Genomic DNA, 18,243 nt, shown 5'->3' with positions numbered 1-18,243 from the left:
ACAGTAGTCCCTCTTGTGATATAATGTGAACCATAAATGGCAGCTAAGTTTGTTTAAAGCAGCATTTAGAAAGATTTCATTTCAATCCCGGAGAGTCAATATGCTTTAGAACAGTTTTAATGTACATGTCATGAAGATCTTGAGTTGGATCACATACAATTATGTTATTCAGATAGTACAGTATACCAGCTAGATTACTGAGGATTGAACACATCAGCTTTGAAAACAACTGGATGCTCAAGCGTGTCTGTATGGTACACACTTGTAGGTAATGAGATTGATGGTAGAAAAGAATTTAAAATGATACTAGAGTCTCTTTTTTTTTTCGTTAAAAATAACAAACATGTTATACTTACCTTCTCTGTGCAGTGGTTTTGCACAGAGTCAGGGCCGGCGCTACTTATAGGCAAGGTAGGCACAGGCCTAGAGCACACATCAGTCGGGGGCACCACCAGTGGTGTAGCGTGGGGGGGGGCAAGCGGGTTCTATGAGTTTCAGGAGACCAGGTTCAGTGGCGGCAGCAAACAACTATCTCCTTAGGGTGCGGGTGGCCGGGCATCCTTCTCCACATGGCGGGTGTTTAGCGAGGGACGGAGATCAGATAGGCCACCGCCTTCTCCTTTACCTTGCCCCCCCTGACCCCGAGAAGCAGCGGGCGCAGCATACCCTGTGCATCCAGAACACGAACTCCTCCAACATATTCTCTAACGTGAGGCCCAGAGGATAGGCTGACTGGGGGCCCAGAGGATGGGTGGGAGGCACAGGCTGCAAGGGAGCAGCTGGAAGGATCAAAGCACCCCCGGATCAAGGAGACAGACTAGCATGAAAGGTACTGTACACCGGTCAACGTATAGTGACCTATCTGCAGACAGAGACTGGGATGATAGGACAGAGGAGGCATACTACTCTAGCTTGTCTACATACTACCCTAGCCTGTCCATATATTACCCTAGCCTATACATATATATGAGGACCATGGCTGGCGTGCAGAAGCGAAGCCGCCACTATTTGTCTCCAGGCTGGGTCCAGAGGCACAGGCACACCTGCGAACCACGGCTCCACCTTATACATGGGGAGAGCAAAGGGATGAGTTAGGGGCGGAGCCAGGGGGCAGCAAAATTAGATTTTGCCTAGGGTGTCAAAAATAATTGCACTAGCCCTGCACAGAGCAGTCCCGATCCTCCTCTTCCCGGGTCCCTCTTAGGCGCTCCTGTCCCCTCCCTCTTGTTGCATGTCCCTACAGCAAGCAACTTGCTAAGGGGGCAACCAAGCCGCAGCTCCCTATGTCCATTCAGACATGGAGCCGCGACCTGGCCCTGTCCCCTTTCTCTCCTCATTGGCTCAATGACTTTTATTGACAGCAGCGGGAACCAATGGTGTTGCGCTGCTGTCTCAGCCAATGAGGAGGTGAGTCCCGGCAGCCGAGTCTCTCGTGCAACATCGCTGGATCTAGATGGACCTCAGGTAAGTATTATGGGGGCTGCTGCACAAAGAAGGCTTTTTATCTTAATGCATAGAATGTAATAAGATAAAAAACCTTCTGCCTTTACAACCACTTTAACTTTTCTAGTTCTGAAAATAGTTCCTTAATATTTATCTAGCGATGACTATCAATAAAAACATCTTTATTTGGTTCAAAGGTCAATACACAATTTAAACCCTCGATTTTCTTCACTATCATTGCAATAGGCCATACCCATTCAGATGCATCAGTTTTTTAAACACATCTTGTTCTAGTACATACTGCAGTTAAATAGTTATTCTGGCTAAAAAAAGACACAAGTCCATCTAGTTTAACCAATAGTAGTTTATTAAAAGAGACGTATAGGGTTTTTTTTCCCCCTTTTACACTTATCCAGGTGGATGCAGCATCGCTCCGATGCTGCACCTGTCCCCCGGCTTCTCTTCACTGAGAACCGAGCGATCGAACATCGCCGATGGCTTGGTTTTCACAGATACCCAAGAGAAGAGCTGCTGACTGTCAATCAGAAGCTCTCCTCTCTGCTCCTCCACGCTCATTGGAGCGCTGAGCTGTGGAGGGGCAGGGATCGTCCATCTCAGTCTCTCAGCAGCTCGCTGAGAGGCTGAGACAGGCATCAGTCCAGGCACCTGGCAGATCCAGATTTCATTGTCGTGATGACGCTGTGCCTGGACTGATTCCAGTGACGTCAGCAGAGAGCGGACTTCAGACCGCTCTCTGCTGAAAAAGGGTCACAGGAGTGCAAAATGAGTTGCACTCCTGTGACCCTTAGGAGAAGCCCAGCCAAACGAGCACAGGCTGGACTTCTTCTTTAAGCTTATGAAAAACAGTTTCTCTTAGCGCTTGCAATGGATCGCTTTTTTAGAGCTCATTTAACAGGCAGTATGGAGGTGTCATGTCGCCCTCTTGTGGCATTTTTTTTACCTGTTGCTCCTATTATTTTTCAACCCAGAGGTGGGTGGAGACCAAGAGGTGCAGGCACCAGAGCAGAGTAGATTTGTCACAGTCAGGATGGCAGAGGGGAAAGAGTCAGAGAGGCCGATCCCAGGCTGGAACATCCCAACAGGTACGCCTCGTTGCGTGACATTGATGAACCAGTCAGGGATCTTAATTGCTGGAGCAGAGTGACGCCCCTAGCTGCCAGGGGAATAACTTCTCCAGTGAGGTCGGGGGTGAAGCCAAGGGAAAGGAAAGACAGATTCTGGTGGTAGGGGACTCAATTCTCAGAAGGACAGAGAGGGCATTCTGTCACAAAGACCAGAAGCGCCAAACTGTATTTTGTCTACCGGGAGTTCGACACATGGCGGATCTGGTGGACAGATTACTGGGAGGGGCTGGGGAAGACCTGGCTGTCATGGTACACGTTGGCACTAATAACAAAGTGAGAGGAAGATGGAGTGTCCTAAAAAACTTTTTTCGGGACTTAGGAGCTAAATTGAGGAATAGGACCCCCAAGGTAGTATTCTCAGAAATACTACCGGTACCTAAAGCCACACCAGAAAGGCAGCGGGAGATTAGGAAAGTAAACAAATGGCTGAGAAGCTGGTGTAGAAATGAGAGGTTTGAGTTCCTGGAGAACTGGGCCGACTTCTCAGTGGGTTACCAGCTCTTTAGCAGGGACGGATTGCACCTAAATGGGGAAGGTGCAGATAGGCTGGGAGAGAAGATGGGCGATAAGTTAGAGGGGCTTTTAAACTAGGTGACGGGGGGAGGGTCCAGATGTAGAGTTAGCCAGCGTGGAACAAATTCCAGAGGGTAGTATTGGGGGCATTGATGGTAGGTTGACTAAAGCACCTAAACCCATGGTAAGTACAGTGACAAGTCCTATTTGCAACCTCTGAACACCCAATAAGGAGATAATATGTAACCGTTCAAAACTGTGTAGCTTGTTCACTAATGCCAGGGGTCTGGCGGACAAGATGGGAGAACTAGAGCTGCTATTGTACAAGGAGAATTTAGATTTTGTGGGAATTTCATAGACTTGGTTCAACAGCTCTCATGATTGGCTGGCAACGATTCAAGGGTATTTCCTATATCGCAGGGATAGAGAGGGTAAAAAAGGGGGGGGTATGCCTGTATATCAAAAATTATGGGAAAGTATATAGGCTTACCTGTAGGTAAAAGTGGTAGTACAGGGTGTACAACCACTTTAAGGTTTGTAATAACAACACAGGCTGAATACTTTATATCACTGTTTCTCAACGCCAGTCCTTAAGGCGCCCCAACAGGTCATGTTTTCAGGATTTCCCTCAAATGAAACAGCTGTGGTAATTACTAAGGCAGTGAAACTGATCAAATTTCCTGTGCAAAATAATGGAAAGCCTAAAAAAATGACCCGTTGGGGCGCCTTGAGGACTGGAGTAGAGAAACGCTGCTTTATATACAACTTTAAATACAACTACCTTCATTTCCAATATGTGCCTGAGGTGGCTGAATTTCATGATCTGATTGAGGAGATTCCTCCATCGCTTTTGCTGTAGCTTGATTCAAATTTTCTTAAGCTGAAACAATAAAAGACACTAAATGAGTAACCTCTTCTCTCTGTTCTGTACAAAATGCTTTGGAAGTACAATAATGCACATGTAGCACCCATTACCACTGGGCATTGTGTGATGACCCCCAAGTGGCTTAAGAATCTAGCATTTTTTCATCTATAGATGGGTCTTTGGCATGTGTTGGGGAAAAACAAACAATTGAGCCCCATGCACTTTAGTTTATATGCTCATTTTATATATATAACAAACAGCAAAATACCCCACGTACTATACAGGTAGTCACAGGTACATTACAGAGCTGAATATTGAGGTCATCATCATCATGCAATGTCCATCTGGCAGCGGCTTCCCCAAGCTCTCCTGGGCATTCTTCTGCATACCAGACTCCTGTGAAGATGCTCCAGTCATCTCCCTCATTCTCTAAGCCCTAACAAAAACTAACTTCAATTCCTTAGCTCTCAGGCAAGGTCCCAAAAAATACCTTTTCATTGTGGCATCATCACTATTCTAAAGAGCTGCAGGGAAGCCAGACACACACTGACATCCTCTATTTATCCTCTCCCTGTAGCTCACATCACTGGAAAAAACACTTAGGTGTCCGTTTATGAAGCAGTGATCAGCGGTGATCCCAAGGATCGCTGCTGATCACAGTCCATAAACAGTTTATGAAACAGAGATAATCGGGGGGAGAAGTGTTTGAACTTGTTCTCCCGCCGATGATCTCTGCAAATGGAGAATCCTCATTGAATGACAAAGTAAGGCCAGTTTATGAAGCTGCGATCTCAGCGCTTCACTGGTGATCTGTGTCAGAATTCACAGGTGGAGAATCGGGGAGTGAAGAGAGAATCCCAGGGGATCTGAGGGGGAAGGAGGAAGATTTTTAACTTCCTTCTACCTCGTTCAGACCCCCCAAACACTGTAACCATGTCCCCCTGTCATATTTATGTGTATATATATATATAATGTGTATATGTATATATATATATATATAATGTGTGTGTGTATATATATATATATATATATATATATATATATATATATATATATATATATATATATATATATATATATATATATATATATATATAATGTAGGGGGACTCCTTATTTTTTTAACATTAACCACACTGTCTGTCAGTGTATTGAGCAGTGATAATTTATCACTGCTTAATAAACTGACATCTCTGTATTTCTGTGAATTTCTGGTGCTGTAATCTCGTAAAGTCTCACGAGATTCAAGTATCAGGGGCCGTTCTCCAGTGTTTGAAGTGTTTGTAGATCGCTTCACTCCTCCAAAGGTGAAGCGATCTACTCCGCTTCAATTCATCAACTGGCATCCAGAGGAGAAAGCTCTCCACTGTGAATGCCGGAGAACAAAGCAGTGAATAGATTTCACTGCTTCATAAAAGGACACCTTAGTAGTTGTTCAGCGCAGATAAATATTTATAACTCAATACATTGTTCTCACACTAACTATTAGGCCCCTTTCACACTGGGGCGGTTTGCAGGCGTTATTGCGCTAAAAATACCGCCTGCAAACCGCCCCAAAACAGCCTCCGCTGTTTGTTCAGTGTGGAAGCCCGAGGGCTTTCACACTGAAGCGGTGCGCTGGCAGGAGAAGAAAAAATCTCCTGTCAGCCGCATCTTTGGAGCGGTGAAGGAGCGGTGTATTCACCGCTCCTAAACCGCTCCTGCCCATTGAAATCAATGGGACACCGCGGCTATACCGCGGCAATACCGCGGCTATAGCCACGCTATACGAGTGGTTTCAACCCTTTTTCGGCCGCCAGGGGGGGGTTAAAACCGCACCGCTAGCGGCCGAATACCGTGGTAAAACAGCGCTAAAAATAGCGTTGTTTTACTGCCGACGCCCCCTACCGCCCCAGTGTGAAAGGGGCCTTAGAGATAACCCAACAGAAGCAATCAATATCTTGAACTTGGGAATAACTCAGTGAACACAGAAAACATAAACAAAGCTCAGGCTGGCTGCTGCCTGAAAGCAAAACAGAATAAATTTAGCTACAAACACTCCAGCTAAATGCAGGGTTCCTACACATATGTAGCACCTGTAAGGCCCCTTTCACACTGGGGCGGTTTGCAGGCGTTATTGCGCTAAAAATGCCGCCTGCAAACCGCCCCTAAACAGCCTCCGCTGTTGTTCAGTGTGAAAGCCCGAGGGCTTTCACACTGAAGCGGTGCGCTGGCAGGAGAAGAAAAAATCTCCTGCGAGCCGCATCTTTGGAGCGGTGAAGGAGCGGTGTATTCACCGCTCCTAAACCGCTCCTGCCCATTGAAATCAATGGGACAGCGCAGCTATACCGCGGCTATAGCCGCGCTGTACGAGTAGTTTTAACCCTTTTTCGGCCGCCAGCGGGGGGTTAAAACCGCACCGCTAGTGGCCGAATACCGCGGTAAAACAGCGCTAAAAATAGCGCTGTTTTACCGCCGACGCCCCCTACCGCCCCAGTGTGAAAGGGGCCTTAGGGTAGTTTGGTGGGAAAATTTAGTTTGGCTCCTCCAGTAATCAAGAAAGCAGTCATTTTATGGTCTGGATTGTTCAGGGCTTCACAGGCTGGGCGTTTGATTACTTTCCCCTATCTCTGGAAGAAGTTTCTGGCACTTACAGCGTTTGTTACCCCAACACTTCATATTCCTGATATGTGTCTGATGTACCAATGTACTTGTATGAGCAAGTATCCTGTTCTCTTTGTATCCTGTTCTCTTTGTATTGTGTGTAGCAATAACTCACGGTGGAGCTGCTGGTTTAAGCGGGCCTGTCCTCTTTGCTCTACACCCTTCTTAAATTGTTCACTCCCCTTGACACAACTGTAGTGCAGTGTTAAAACAATATGAGCATTAACTTTAGCTCCACCTGTAGGAGAAATGACAACACTGCACACAAACTTCAATAATGACCAAAAATAATTTCTTTCTTTGAGTAAGTAATATATTTATATAAAGAGTTATTTCAAAGAATATACTATCACACCAACTTAGTGTGATAGTATAAGAAATGATTATGACAATCAATAACAATCACAGAAATGTATATGTATCTACTGGTATGAATCTATACCCGGGAGCTCCCTCTGTTCTAGACTTTAAAGTCACTATACTAAAATGCAGGGCCCTGCAATGAAAAGGTAGTCCTGACGTCTTCAGTCTTCGCTAGCTTTTATGATTGTAATCCGCAAAGGGGTTCCTCCTGGGTGTTGCGCAGTGTAGTTTAACACACTAAAACAATTGTAATCCAACAGAGTGACTAGGTGTCTTTATATGAAGAAACAAACATCTAACATCCGCTCTTGAACACTGAAGTCTATTCGGATGTAATGCTCTCCGACTTAACTTGTTGGGTGGGATTATCAGTCCCAGCAACACTCTGTACAGTTCTAAAGATGTGTGTGTAATACTCAAATAAACTTCTGGGTGTCAACCCTCTCACCACACAGGATTCAAGCAGGTGGATGTCTCTGGTTCAGCAGTTCTCAGTTCCGTATGGAGGCACCACCACGCCGTCACGCTGTTCTGTTCACAAACGAACGGGTCTTCTGGAACAATTACGTCTCTTGTCCAGCTCACTACGATGCAATGGCAGAATACTACAGCTGCTCTGCTCCTTCGCCAGGTAGGCCGCAACCCTGTGGGACACACACACCCCCAGAGTTCTGCTGGCAGGCCACGCCTCCCAGGCACAAGAGACCTAAAATGGCCACTGCTTACCCTTTTATATCCCCCCACAATGCAGTTCAGTTCTGACTTTGTCCAGGAGCATTGTGGGTGGGTCAGAGCTACAGTTCCAAAGTAAACAATGAATCACTTCCGTGTCACTAAATCCTGAGACATAAACTTATTGTACTTTATCAATTGTCCACAAGATGGCACTAACACAACTATTGTACTAAATAATACACAGAGCTAGAAACAACAGTTGTCAGCGCTACATACTCCCCCTGCTCTAAATCTTTGGTCCCCAAAGATATGTAGGACCTTGTTTCTGCTACACATCTTAGCCTCTAAACGAGAACACAGGACCGACAGGGGAGCTTCCCACCAATTCTCAGGTGTTGGAAAGCTACTCTGTGTACCCACAACTGTCACTTTAGTATCAGATACAGGTGTGCCAAGGGGTGAAGCAGGGCTCTCATTGTCCAGACTGACTGAGGAGGAACTAGGCTCATCAATGTTCCTTTTGCTGGTAATCTTGGTTGTTTCAGAACACTCGCCCAATGTATCGTATGTTAGTCTCTTAGGTGGGCGAATGTTCCTCTTCTCCCTCTGTTTTTTGGTGTGTGCCCTATTTCTGGCTGGACACAACTTTCTTCTACTTCAGTGGGAGATAAACACTCTCCAGCTCTTCCAGACAATGGCACAAACTCTGGAGCTTCTGGCCTGAGAGACTCACTACTCTCCTCACTTGTGGGTGATGAAACACTTGCTTCAGTTTCAGGTATATTAGAGGACCATAACCAGCTAATGTCCATCTCTCTCTCCTCACTGTCTCCAGTTGTTGAAGTTCCAGACTGGGACTTAGTTACAGGCCGTTGTGCAACTCCTGATGTGGATGATAATTCCTCTTCAGGGATTATTCTGACTGCATCAGTAAGGGGCAAAAGGTGATTCCGATGCCAGGTTTTAGTTGGTCCAGCACTTCCTTCTGGCCTGATTTCAAATACTGGAAACCCTGGGAGCTGTTTACACACAACGTATGGCTGTGATCTCCACCGATTTGCCAGCCTGTGTTTGCCAGGAATACCCAAATTCCTTAGTAAGACTCGATCACCTGGTTGAAGATCTTGGACCCTTACTTTAAGGTCAAAGTTTCTCTTATTCCTGTTCTCCCGGTTTTCTGACATGGTCCGGGCCTTCTCATAAGCAACCTTCAGACTCTTTCTCAGTCTATTTGCATATCCTTGATGGGAAGCTTCTGATGTGTGATCCAGAGAAGTTCCAAAAGCCAGATCCACTGGTAACCTAGCCTCACGCCCAAACATCAGCCGATAAGGTGAATATCCTGTGACGTCACTCTTGGTGCTGTTGTGTGCATGTACTAAAGCGGCAATATGCTTACTCCAGTTGGGCTTTTGCTCTGAGGTTAGTGTCCCTAACATATTAAGAAGAGTTCTATTAAACCTCTCTGGTTGAGGGTCTCCTTGCGGATGATAGGGTGTAGTTCTGGACTTTTGAATTCCTAATAGATCCAGTAACCTCCTGATGAGTGTACTCTCAAAGTCCCTTCCCTGGTCTGAGTGGATCCTCTGTGGTAAGCCGTAATGGACGAAGAACTTCTCCACTAATGTCTTTGCCACTGTTACTGCCTTCTGATCTTTCGTGGAGAAAGCTTGAGCATATCTGGTGAAATGGTCTGTGACTACCAGAATATTTTCTTGCCCACTCAAGTCAGATTCTAAACACAGGAAGTCTATAGAAACTAGATCCATGGGACCCTGGCTTGATAAATGTCCCATTGGGGCTGCCCGTTGTGGCAGAGTCTTTCTCTTAGATACACCTATGGCAGGAGTGACAGTAATCCTCCACTTCTTTCCTCATGTAAGGCCAGTAGAATCTATCTCTTATTAATTGAAGAGTTCTTTCTGACCCCAAATGTCCATGACAATCATGTAGAGCGATTAACACTGTCTCTCTGTGCTTCTCTGGCAGCAACAGTTGCCACTTCTCCTCCGGATCTTCAGAGGGGCCCCTTCGGTAGATCACCCCTTGCAACAACTGCAACCGATCCCACTCTTTGTGTAACAGCAGAGCCTCTTTTCGGGCGCTTTTCAAAAGTAAATCAGGGTGTTTACCCTCCAGAGCTTCCAATACCAAGCTGCAGAGTGGATCCTCTTGTTGATCTTTCCTAAGATCTTTCCTTGATAGTTTAGGTAAACCCTCCGCAGCAATCTGGGAGACATTGCAGTAATACCTGGGTCTCCTGCCGTAGTCACTCCAATCTCTTCAGCTCTGGCTCCAGCTTTCTCCTGCTTAACGGCTCCTTCACAAAGGGCTCTTACCCCATCTGGGGCAAGTTGAGTCCAATCCTCTTGGGAGCTCAAGGGACTGTGGGGTCTTCTTGACAGCGCATCTGCATCTCTGTTGCCCGCTCCCTCTGTATTTCAGGCTGAAAGAGAATGCTGAGAGAGCAGCCAACCACCTATGGCCTGTGGCGTCCAATTTTGCGGTGGTGAATAAGTATATGAGGGGGTTGTTATCTGTTTTAACTACAAATTCGGCACCATACAGATAATCTCTCAGCTTGTCTACCACAACCCACTTCAAGGCCAGAAACTCAAGTTTATGAGTTTGGTAGTTCTTCTCAGCAGGAGACAAGCTTCGGCTCACATAAGCAACAGGCATTAATTGTCCATTGTGATCCTGATAGAGCACTCGCCCAGCCCATCTCGGCTGGCATCCACGTCCAGTTCATAGGGCTTGGTCGGATCCGCATAAGCTAACACTGGAGCAGTTGTAAGACTCTTCTTCAATAGACTGACTTTCTCTTCACATTCCTGAGTCCACTGATCCAGAATAGATTCCTTTTTCTTCCAGGGCCCTTCTTTTTGTCTCCCAGGTTTCTCCGAATCCACATCAGCCTCTTCCTGATTCTTTAGTAGCTCTGTAAGTGGGTGGGCTATTTTTGCGAACCCCTCCACAAACCTCCGGTAGTAGGAGCAGAATCCTAGGAAGGACCTGAGCTCAGTCACATTCGTGGGCCTTGGCCAAGAGGTAACAGCTTCCAATTTCTCAGGATCAATTGCTATCCCTTCTTCAGACACAATGTGCCCCAGATAGTTCACTGAAGATTGATAGAACTGACATTTCTCCATTGAAAGCTTCAAACCCTCTTCATGTAGCCTCTTTAGAACCTTTTCCAGTCGCTCTTCATGCTATTCAATAGTTCGGCCAAACACAATGATATTGTCTAAGTATACTAAGACTTCGATCAAGTTCATGTCGCCTACTGTCTTCTCCATGAGCTGCTGGAAAGTTGCTGGGGCCCCAGACAGACCTTGTGGCATCCGGTTGAATTCATAGAACCCCACAGGGGTGATGAAAGCAGTCTTCTCCTTATCCTCAGGACTCATGGGGATCTGATAATAGCCACTCTTCAGATCTAATACACTGAACCACTTCGCCCCTGACAAGCTCTGTAGGGCATCTTCTATACGGGGGGTAGTGTATTGATCTGGGATGGTCCATCGGTTCAGAGTCCTGTAGTCGATACACAGCCGGAGTGACCCATTTTTCTTCCTCACCACCACTATCGGAGAGGCGTATGGACTCCTGGACTCTTTGATAATCCCAGTCCTTTTGAGCTCAGCCAGCTGTTCTCGGAGGTCTTCAAGGTCTCCCAATGGGATCCTCCTGACCCTTTCCCGGAAGGGTTTGTCTTCTTCCAGCCGGATCTTGTGCTCTGCACTCTTGGCATACCCCACGTCAAACTCACTCTTTGAGAAAACTTCCTTTTACCTCATGAGCTGGGCTATGGCCCTCTCCATCCAAGCAGGCATAAGGGAGGTGTTCTTAGGGTAGAAGTTCTCTATGGGAATCTCCTCTCCGGGGCTCCTTCTTACATCTCTTGGGGAAACTGGGGTTGCTTGGTTTGCCTGCCCAAGCAGCATTCTTGCTGGTATCTTCACAGGCAAGGCTATCGTGTTCCGAACACTGACTGAGACTCTCCCCCTGCTTCTCATGCACACGACTTCACCCGGTTGTAGTAGTTGTTCACCTCGGTCTGAATGCCAAACTTTTCTTACTCCTTCTGCTGGGGCCTTCTGCTCATGTACTATGTCCTTGTACACTTGAGTTAGCATGGGATGTACCTTCATGGCCGGGGGACTTTCCTTTTCTACAAGGGGTATCAGGAGTCTTCTGACCAGATCAGTGTTTGTTCCGATAATGAGGGAACTTTTGTGGGCCCCAGGGGGCCGGAGACACACAACTGCTAGGGTGTCGAAAGTCTCCGCCTTTCCAGCCACACTTGGGTCAAAGGTGAGTTTGATAGGGATATACCCATCTTAAGGAAAGTTCTGGGTACCCAAACCCCATATCTCCAATTCCTCCAACTTTTGCAGGGGCAGATGCTTGAGATGCTTCATGTAGAAATCTTTGTATAGTAAGGTCACTTGAGCTCCGGTATCCAACAGTGCCTTGGCGTAGATTCCTTCTACTTGGATTGAGATGATCGGAGAGGGTCCCACTAAGTTGCGGGGAAATTCACTCTGAGGGTTCGGCTTCTCCTGCCTACTAGAGCGCATCTTGACTCCTCGTTTCCATGGACGCTTCCTCAACTTCATTCTTCCCCTTTCTCTCAAAACTTTGGGAACTTGGGTTTTGTTGGAGTTGACGACAATTATAGGGCACCCAGCTGACTCCTTCACTGGGGCCCTTTGAAGTTTTACGCCGGCTTTTGACGTTGCACTGCTGTTCTTGGACTTGGGCACACATTCCCGAAGTGTCCAACCCCTCCACAGTTGAAACAACGTCCAGATCGGCTTCTGAAGGTAGAGTCTGGTACTCTCTTCAATTTTTCTGTTCCTCCACTGGGCGGATTTGGGGGTCCCGTGGTCAGCAAAGCCATCATTTCCATCAACTGGGTCACCTGAGTCTTAAGAAGCTCAATCTGGGGGTCATCCTCTATCACATTAACTGTTCGGACTCCAACAGTGTGCTTTGGTTCTTGAATGTTCTCCTTCTTCCTTTCTAAGATAGCTTCTTCCTCCCTTACAATCCGAATTAGATCTGGGTACTTCAATATGCCTCCATCTTGGCGGGTTCTTAACTGGAGGGTGATGGGGTCCAAAGGCTGTGCACCCCTCAGGACTTGTTTAGCTCGAATCTCATCCGTCTTACACGGGTCTATTCCCTTCTTCAGTAATATCTGGTGAATGACCTTGTCCAGCCATCTCACATATTCTGATAACTTCTCTCCAGTTTCCTGATAGGTGTGTTCTAATTGGTAAATTAGGTTGGAAACCTTTTCAGTACGTCCAAACACATCTTGCAGGATATCTAAGTAGTCTTGGGCTACACAGTTCTGTTTACTGAGTTTTAAATTTCGAATGGCCTCGGAAGCAGGCCTCTTGAGACTTTCAGTGATCCGCTGCTTCTTCTGTGTTTCAGGGATGTCCCACACATCCAGCACCTGCGTGGTCTGTTCCAACCACTCTTCAAAAGTATCTTCACCTTTGGGTACAGGCCGCTGGCCCGAGAAGATGCCCAGTTTTTGGTACCCAATCCCTGAATAAGTTGGGCTCCCTTTCTGACATTGGGACACCAAGTTTCCAAGGGCTGTGATGAGTTCGGGCTCAATTGTAGCCGGTGCTGACTGCGATGAACCCCTGACTCTTGTTAAACTCATCTGAGAGAAGGTGGCAGGATCCTCCCCCTGCTCTCTTGGGTGGGTCAGGTAAAAATTTTGTTTTGTCAGCGAGTTCAACACTTTCACCCTTCAACTCCCTTCCTCCATTCTAATAAGGCATAGGTGCGACATGTCTCATGATCAGGTCTTACTGCGACCACCTTGGCTCTTTGTCCTGGGGATAGTGTTTTCACCACTTGGTTAATGAGTTCCTTCTCCCAGATATCTCCCCAGAGTTCCATGACTACGCTCACTTCTGAGTAGGCGCCTTCCGCCTCACACCACTGTGCCGCAGTGAGGGGGTCCATTCTAGGGTTATTAAGAGGGTGCTTGGCTTTAGAGTGACAGTAATCCCGGACGAGCCCTCACACCTCACATGTAGCAATAACTCACGGTGGAGCTGCTGGTTTAAGCGGCCTGTCCTCTTTGCTCTACACCCTTCTTAAATTGTTCACTCCTCTTGACACAACTGTAGTGCAGTGTTAAAACAATATGAGCATTAACTTTAACCCACAATATACACTTACAATTAGGGTTACTTCTACCTGGGTACTGATAGCTCCACCTGTAGGAGAAATGACAACACTGCACACAAACTTCAATAATGACCAAAAATAACTTCTTTCTTTGAGTAAGTAATATATTTTATATAAAGAGTTATTTCAAAGAATATACTATCACACCAACGTAGTGTGATAGTATAAGAAATGATTATGACAATCAATAACAATCACAGAAATGTATATGTATCTACTGGTATGAGTCTATACCCGGGAGCTCCCTCTGCTCTAGATTTTAAAGTCACTATACTAAAATGCAGGGCCCTGCAATGAAAAGGTAGTCCTGACGTCTTCAGTCTTCGCTAGCTTTTATGATTGTAATCCGCAAAGGGGTTCCTCCTGGGTGTTGCGCAGTGTAGTATAACACACTAAAACAATTGTAATCCAACAGAGTGACTAGGTGTCTTTATATGAAGAAACAAACATCTAACATCCGCTCTTGAACACTGAAGTCTATTCAGATGTAATGCTCTCCGACTTAACTTGTTGGGTGGGATTATCAGTCCCAGCAACACTCTGTACAGTTCTAAAGATGTGTGTGTAATACTCAAATAAACTTCTGGGAGTCAACCCTCTCACCACACAGGATCCAAGCAGGTGGATGTCTCCGGTTCAGCAGTTCTCAGTTCCGTACGGAGGCACCACCACGCCGTCACACTGTTCCGTTCACAAACGACCGGGAGTCCTCGGTTATCTCCCCACGGGTCTTCTGGAACTATCACGTCTCTTGTCCAGCTCACTATGATGCGATGGCAGAATACTACAGCTGCTCTGCTCCTTCGCCAGGTAGGCCGCAACCCTGTGGGACACACACACCCCCAGAGTTCTGCTGGCAGGCCACGCGTCCCAGGCACAAGAGACCTAAAATGGCCGCTGCTTACCCTTTTATATCCCCCAACAATGCAGTTCAGTTCTGACTTTGTCCAGGAGCATTGTGGGTGGGTCAGAGCTACAGTTCCAAAGTAAACAATGAATCACTTTCGTGTCACTAAATCCTGAGACATAAACTTATTGTACTTTATCAATTGTCCACAAGATGGCACTAACACAACTACTGTACTAAATAATACACAGAGCTAGAAACAACAGTTGTCAGCGCTACATGTGAAATCCCTGGTGTTTCTGTCAGTCCCTCTGCTTTCCTATTAAAAACTGACTACACCAAGCAGGAGAACACAGCGTGGTCAGTTCTCTAGCTATGCTGAGAACGCAGTGTGCTCTTCTCCATTGATCAGACTTGTCCTGACATGCCTCCGCTGCCCATACATTCGCTGGGAAGCTCAGTGTGCTGCTGCTTCTCCTCCTCCCCCAGCTCTTATGCAGCTGAGAACAGAGGGAATGTTATCACTTATAAAAAAGTGGGGAAAAAAAGGTATTTATAATGTATTTTTATATCTATACAAAAATGTTTTGCTTTTCATTTCTATATTAGCCACTTCAGCTCCGGAAGGTTTTACCCACTTCCTGACCAGGCCATTTTTTGCGATATGGCACTGCATTATTTTAAATGAAAATTGTGCAGTCGCATTTGATCACCTCTGCGTTTTTGGTTTTTTTTGCACTATTAGCAAAAGAAACTGCAATTTTGAATAAAAAAAACAATATTTTGTACTTTCTGCTATAAAACTTTCCCAATGAAAAAATGTAAAAAATCTAATTTCTTCATCAGTTTAGGCCAATATGTATTCTGATACATATTTTTGGTAAAAGAAAAATCCCAATAAGCATATATTGATTGGTTTGCGCAAAAGTTATTGTGTCTATAGACTATGGGATAGATTTTTTGGCATTTTTTTTTTACTAGTAATGGAGGCGATCTGCGATTTTTAGTGGGACTGCGACATTGAGGCAGAGAAATTGGACACCAGTGACACTTTTTGGGGACGAGTGACACCAATACATTACAGTGACATACCTCCCAACTTTTTGAGATAGGAATGAGGGACACCTATTAGCAAACGTATGTAGGCATAAGACACACCCCCTCCCATGCCCCCTTCATGGAGAATTAAAGAAAAAAAAATGATGAATTAAGCCCACAAGTTCTTTTTTACTGGCTTCTGAAACGTACATGTAGCCATGGTGTGAGCACTACTGATAAACAATCCACCAAATCACCCTGCTGCCAGACCCTCATATATCACTTCTGAGACAATGAGCAGTCATTTGCGGAGTTTTGTTGCGTTTATTGTGGATTACAACTTGGTTGGGGTAAAGGAAGATATGGGATGCCCATTGTACTTATTGAATTGTCATCACATTTGTAGAACATTGATTAGCAGCTTTAGCCCTGAAAATGATGCACTTCTAACATTCACAGTCTGTTCTCCTGCATATCTCCACTGCAGACTATTGCTCCTCTTCCTCCTCTGCACTGACTCCTGCAGAGTACCACTACCTTGATCTCCTCTTGTACAAATCCTTTGCTGCAAAATTGTTAGATTTCTGTCTCATCACTTCCAGTAAGACCAAAAGGGATCACTCTGAATAACCCCAGTTTGCTGGCTGTACTTTGTTACTGTAATAAAGTCTCTTGAATGGTGTTGCTTCAGCAAATCAATAGGCCAGAGGCATAGAATACCTCTCCCCGACAAGTGAATTTGGTAGCTATACAGTCTTTTGAATGGTATTACCAGAGTGCTTTACCAGGCCAGAGATACTCTGTACCTTTCCCCGACGGCCTAGCACACGGCAATAAGCGGACTACTGCTCCCAGCCAGTTAATAATTGCAAACGCTGCGTTCCCCGGCCACAGCATTCTGCACCACTCTCAACAGTCCTCTCTCTGCCTCTTCCCCACTGACCCTCTCCAAAGTGCAAGTCCCGCGTTCCCCAGTCACAGCAGCCCGACACCAACTCCATGGTGAAGATCCCCATCCAGGAATCCATCCTGGCAGCTCCTCCAGCCCTCCTCCGCGCTCGGCGCGCCCCCCACGCAGGGACGCCCCGCAGCAGCCACCCAAAGCTCCATTCTCCTTTTTCCTGCACCGTCAGAATCTCTCTAGCAGCATGCAACCCCAGCCTATATGGGAGGCCCGCCCCCCACCAACACCGAATGGGGAACGGCCAGAGCTCCCCACATGAGTCGCCTGCCACTCCAACTTCAGGTTCAGCTTCTGCTCCATAACAATCCCCCTGAAAGCAGGGAAGGCAGAGCACAGGTGACCACACCCACCACCACACCAAACACTCCCAGCCCCAAACCAAAACAAACAGGCCCAACCCAAGGCACAGGCCCGTCCAAACTTGCCCACACCGACATCCCAAACCCCGAAAAATCCCACTCCAGCACCCACCAAACGCAGAGGGTGCTACATACAAATACGGCAATTTAGAAATTGGATGAAAGGTTTAGCACCGTGAAACACATTTTGAAAGATAAATAGTGCATTTTATACACAACCATATAGATCAGACCAAAATTAGGGACATATGAGGAGGAAAGAGGGGAAAGAGGAACAGGGGGAGGGAATCAGGAACAGTCCTTCCAAATCAGGGACAGTTGGGAGCTATGCAGTGATCAGTGCTAAAAAAAAAATGCAAGCACAAAATTACGTACAGGTACGTGATTTTGCGCAGCCGGGGTAATCCTGCCACAGTATATATGCGGTGGGCGATCGGGAAGTGGTTAAACTGAATGGGTTGTTTCACAAGGTGATCGTTTACAATCACTTTAAGGAGGGAGAATTCAAATGATCAGCCTAAATATTGAGCAGGGTCTAGCCAATCCCTTGGGAGGTGTGCCAAGAAGGTGGCTGGGATGCTGTTAAATAGCCTAGAGCCCTGAGGAGATTGCCCTTTTTCCCCCATCAGGGATGGATCAGTGAGCTTACCCCTGAGACACCTTTGGACTGGGTGCTGGATTTCTCCATCAAGGGAATGAGCCTGTGGATGTATCTGCTGTATGATTTGCTAGTACAGTGAGTACGGAAAGTATTCAGACCCCCTTCAATTTTTCACTCTTTGTTATATTGCAGCTATTTGCTAAAATCATTTAAGCTCATTTTTTTTCCTCATTAATGTACACACAGCACCCCATATTGACAGAAAAACACAGAATTGTTGACATTTTTGCAGATTTATTAAAAATGAAAAACTGAAATATCACATGGTCCTAAGTATTCAGACCCTTTGCTGTGACACTCATATATTTAACTCAGGTGCTGTCCATTTCTTCTGATCATCCTTGAGATGGTTCTACACCTTCATTTGAGTCCAGCTGTGTTTGATTATACTGACTGGACTTGATTAGGAAAGCCACACACCTGTCTATATAAGACCTTACAGCTCACAGTGCATGTCAGAGCAAATGAGAATCATGAGGTCCAAGGAACTGCCTGAAGAGCTCAGA

The 18,243-nt window shown here is 46.2% G+C and overlaps 1 protein-coding gene across 5 annotated transcripts in view; it reads right to left on the bottom strand.

Annotated features, from left to right (window-relative positions):
• Positions 1-18,243, bottom strand: part of USHBP1 (USH1 protein network component harmonin binding protein 1) — a 227,914-nt gene that overhangs the window by 157,623 nt on the left and 52,048 nt on the right. For 4 of the 5 annotated variants that reach the window (XM_073593094.1, XM_073593111.1, XM_073593120.1 and 1 more), the window contains one exon: positions 3,880-3,981. In XM_073593094.1, the coding sequence (XP_073449195.1) occupies positions 3,880-3,946 (67 nt within the window). In that variant the 5' untranslated portion in view covers positions 3,947-3,981. The remainder of the gene's footprint in view (positions 1-3,879; positions 3,982-18,243) is intronic. The other variant, XM_073593103.1, reaches the window with a different exon arrangement.

This window comes from Aquarana catesbeiana, linkage group LG01, assembly GCF_042186555.1.
Source record: "Aquarana catesbeiana isolate 2022-GZ linkage group LG01, ASM4218655v1, whole genome shotgun sequence".
Classification (NCBI taxonomy): domain Eukaryota; kingdom Metazoa; phylum Chordata; class Amphibia; order Anura; family Ranidae; genus Aquarana; species Aquarana catesbeiana.
The sequence above is the reverse complement of the archived record's forward strand: the minus strand, read 5'-3'. Positions and strand labels throughout refer to the sequence as shown.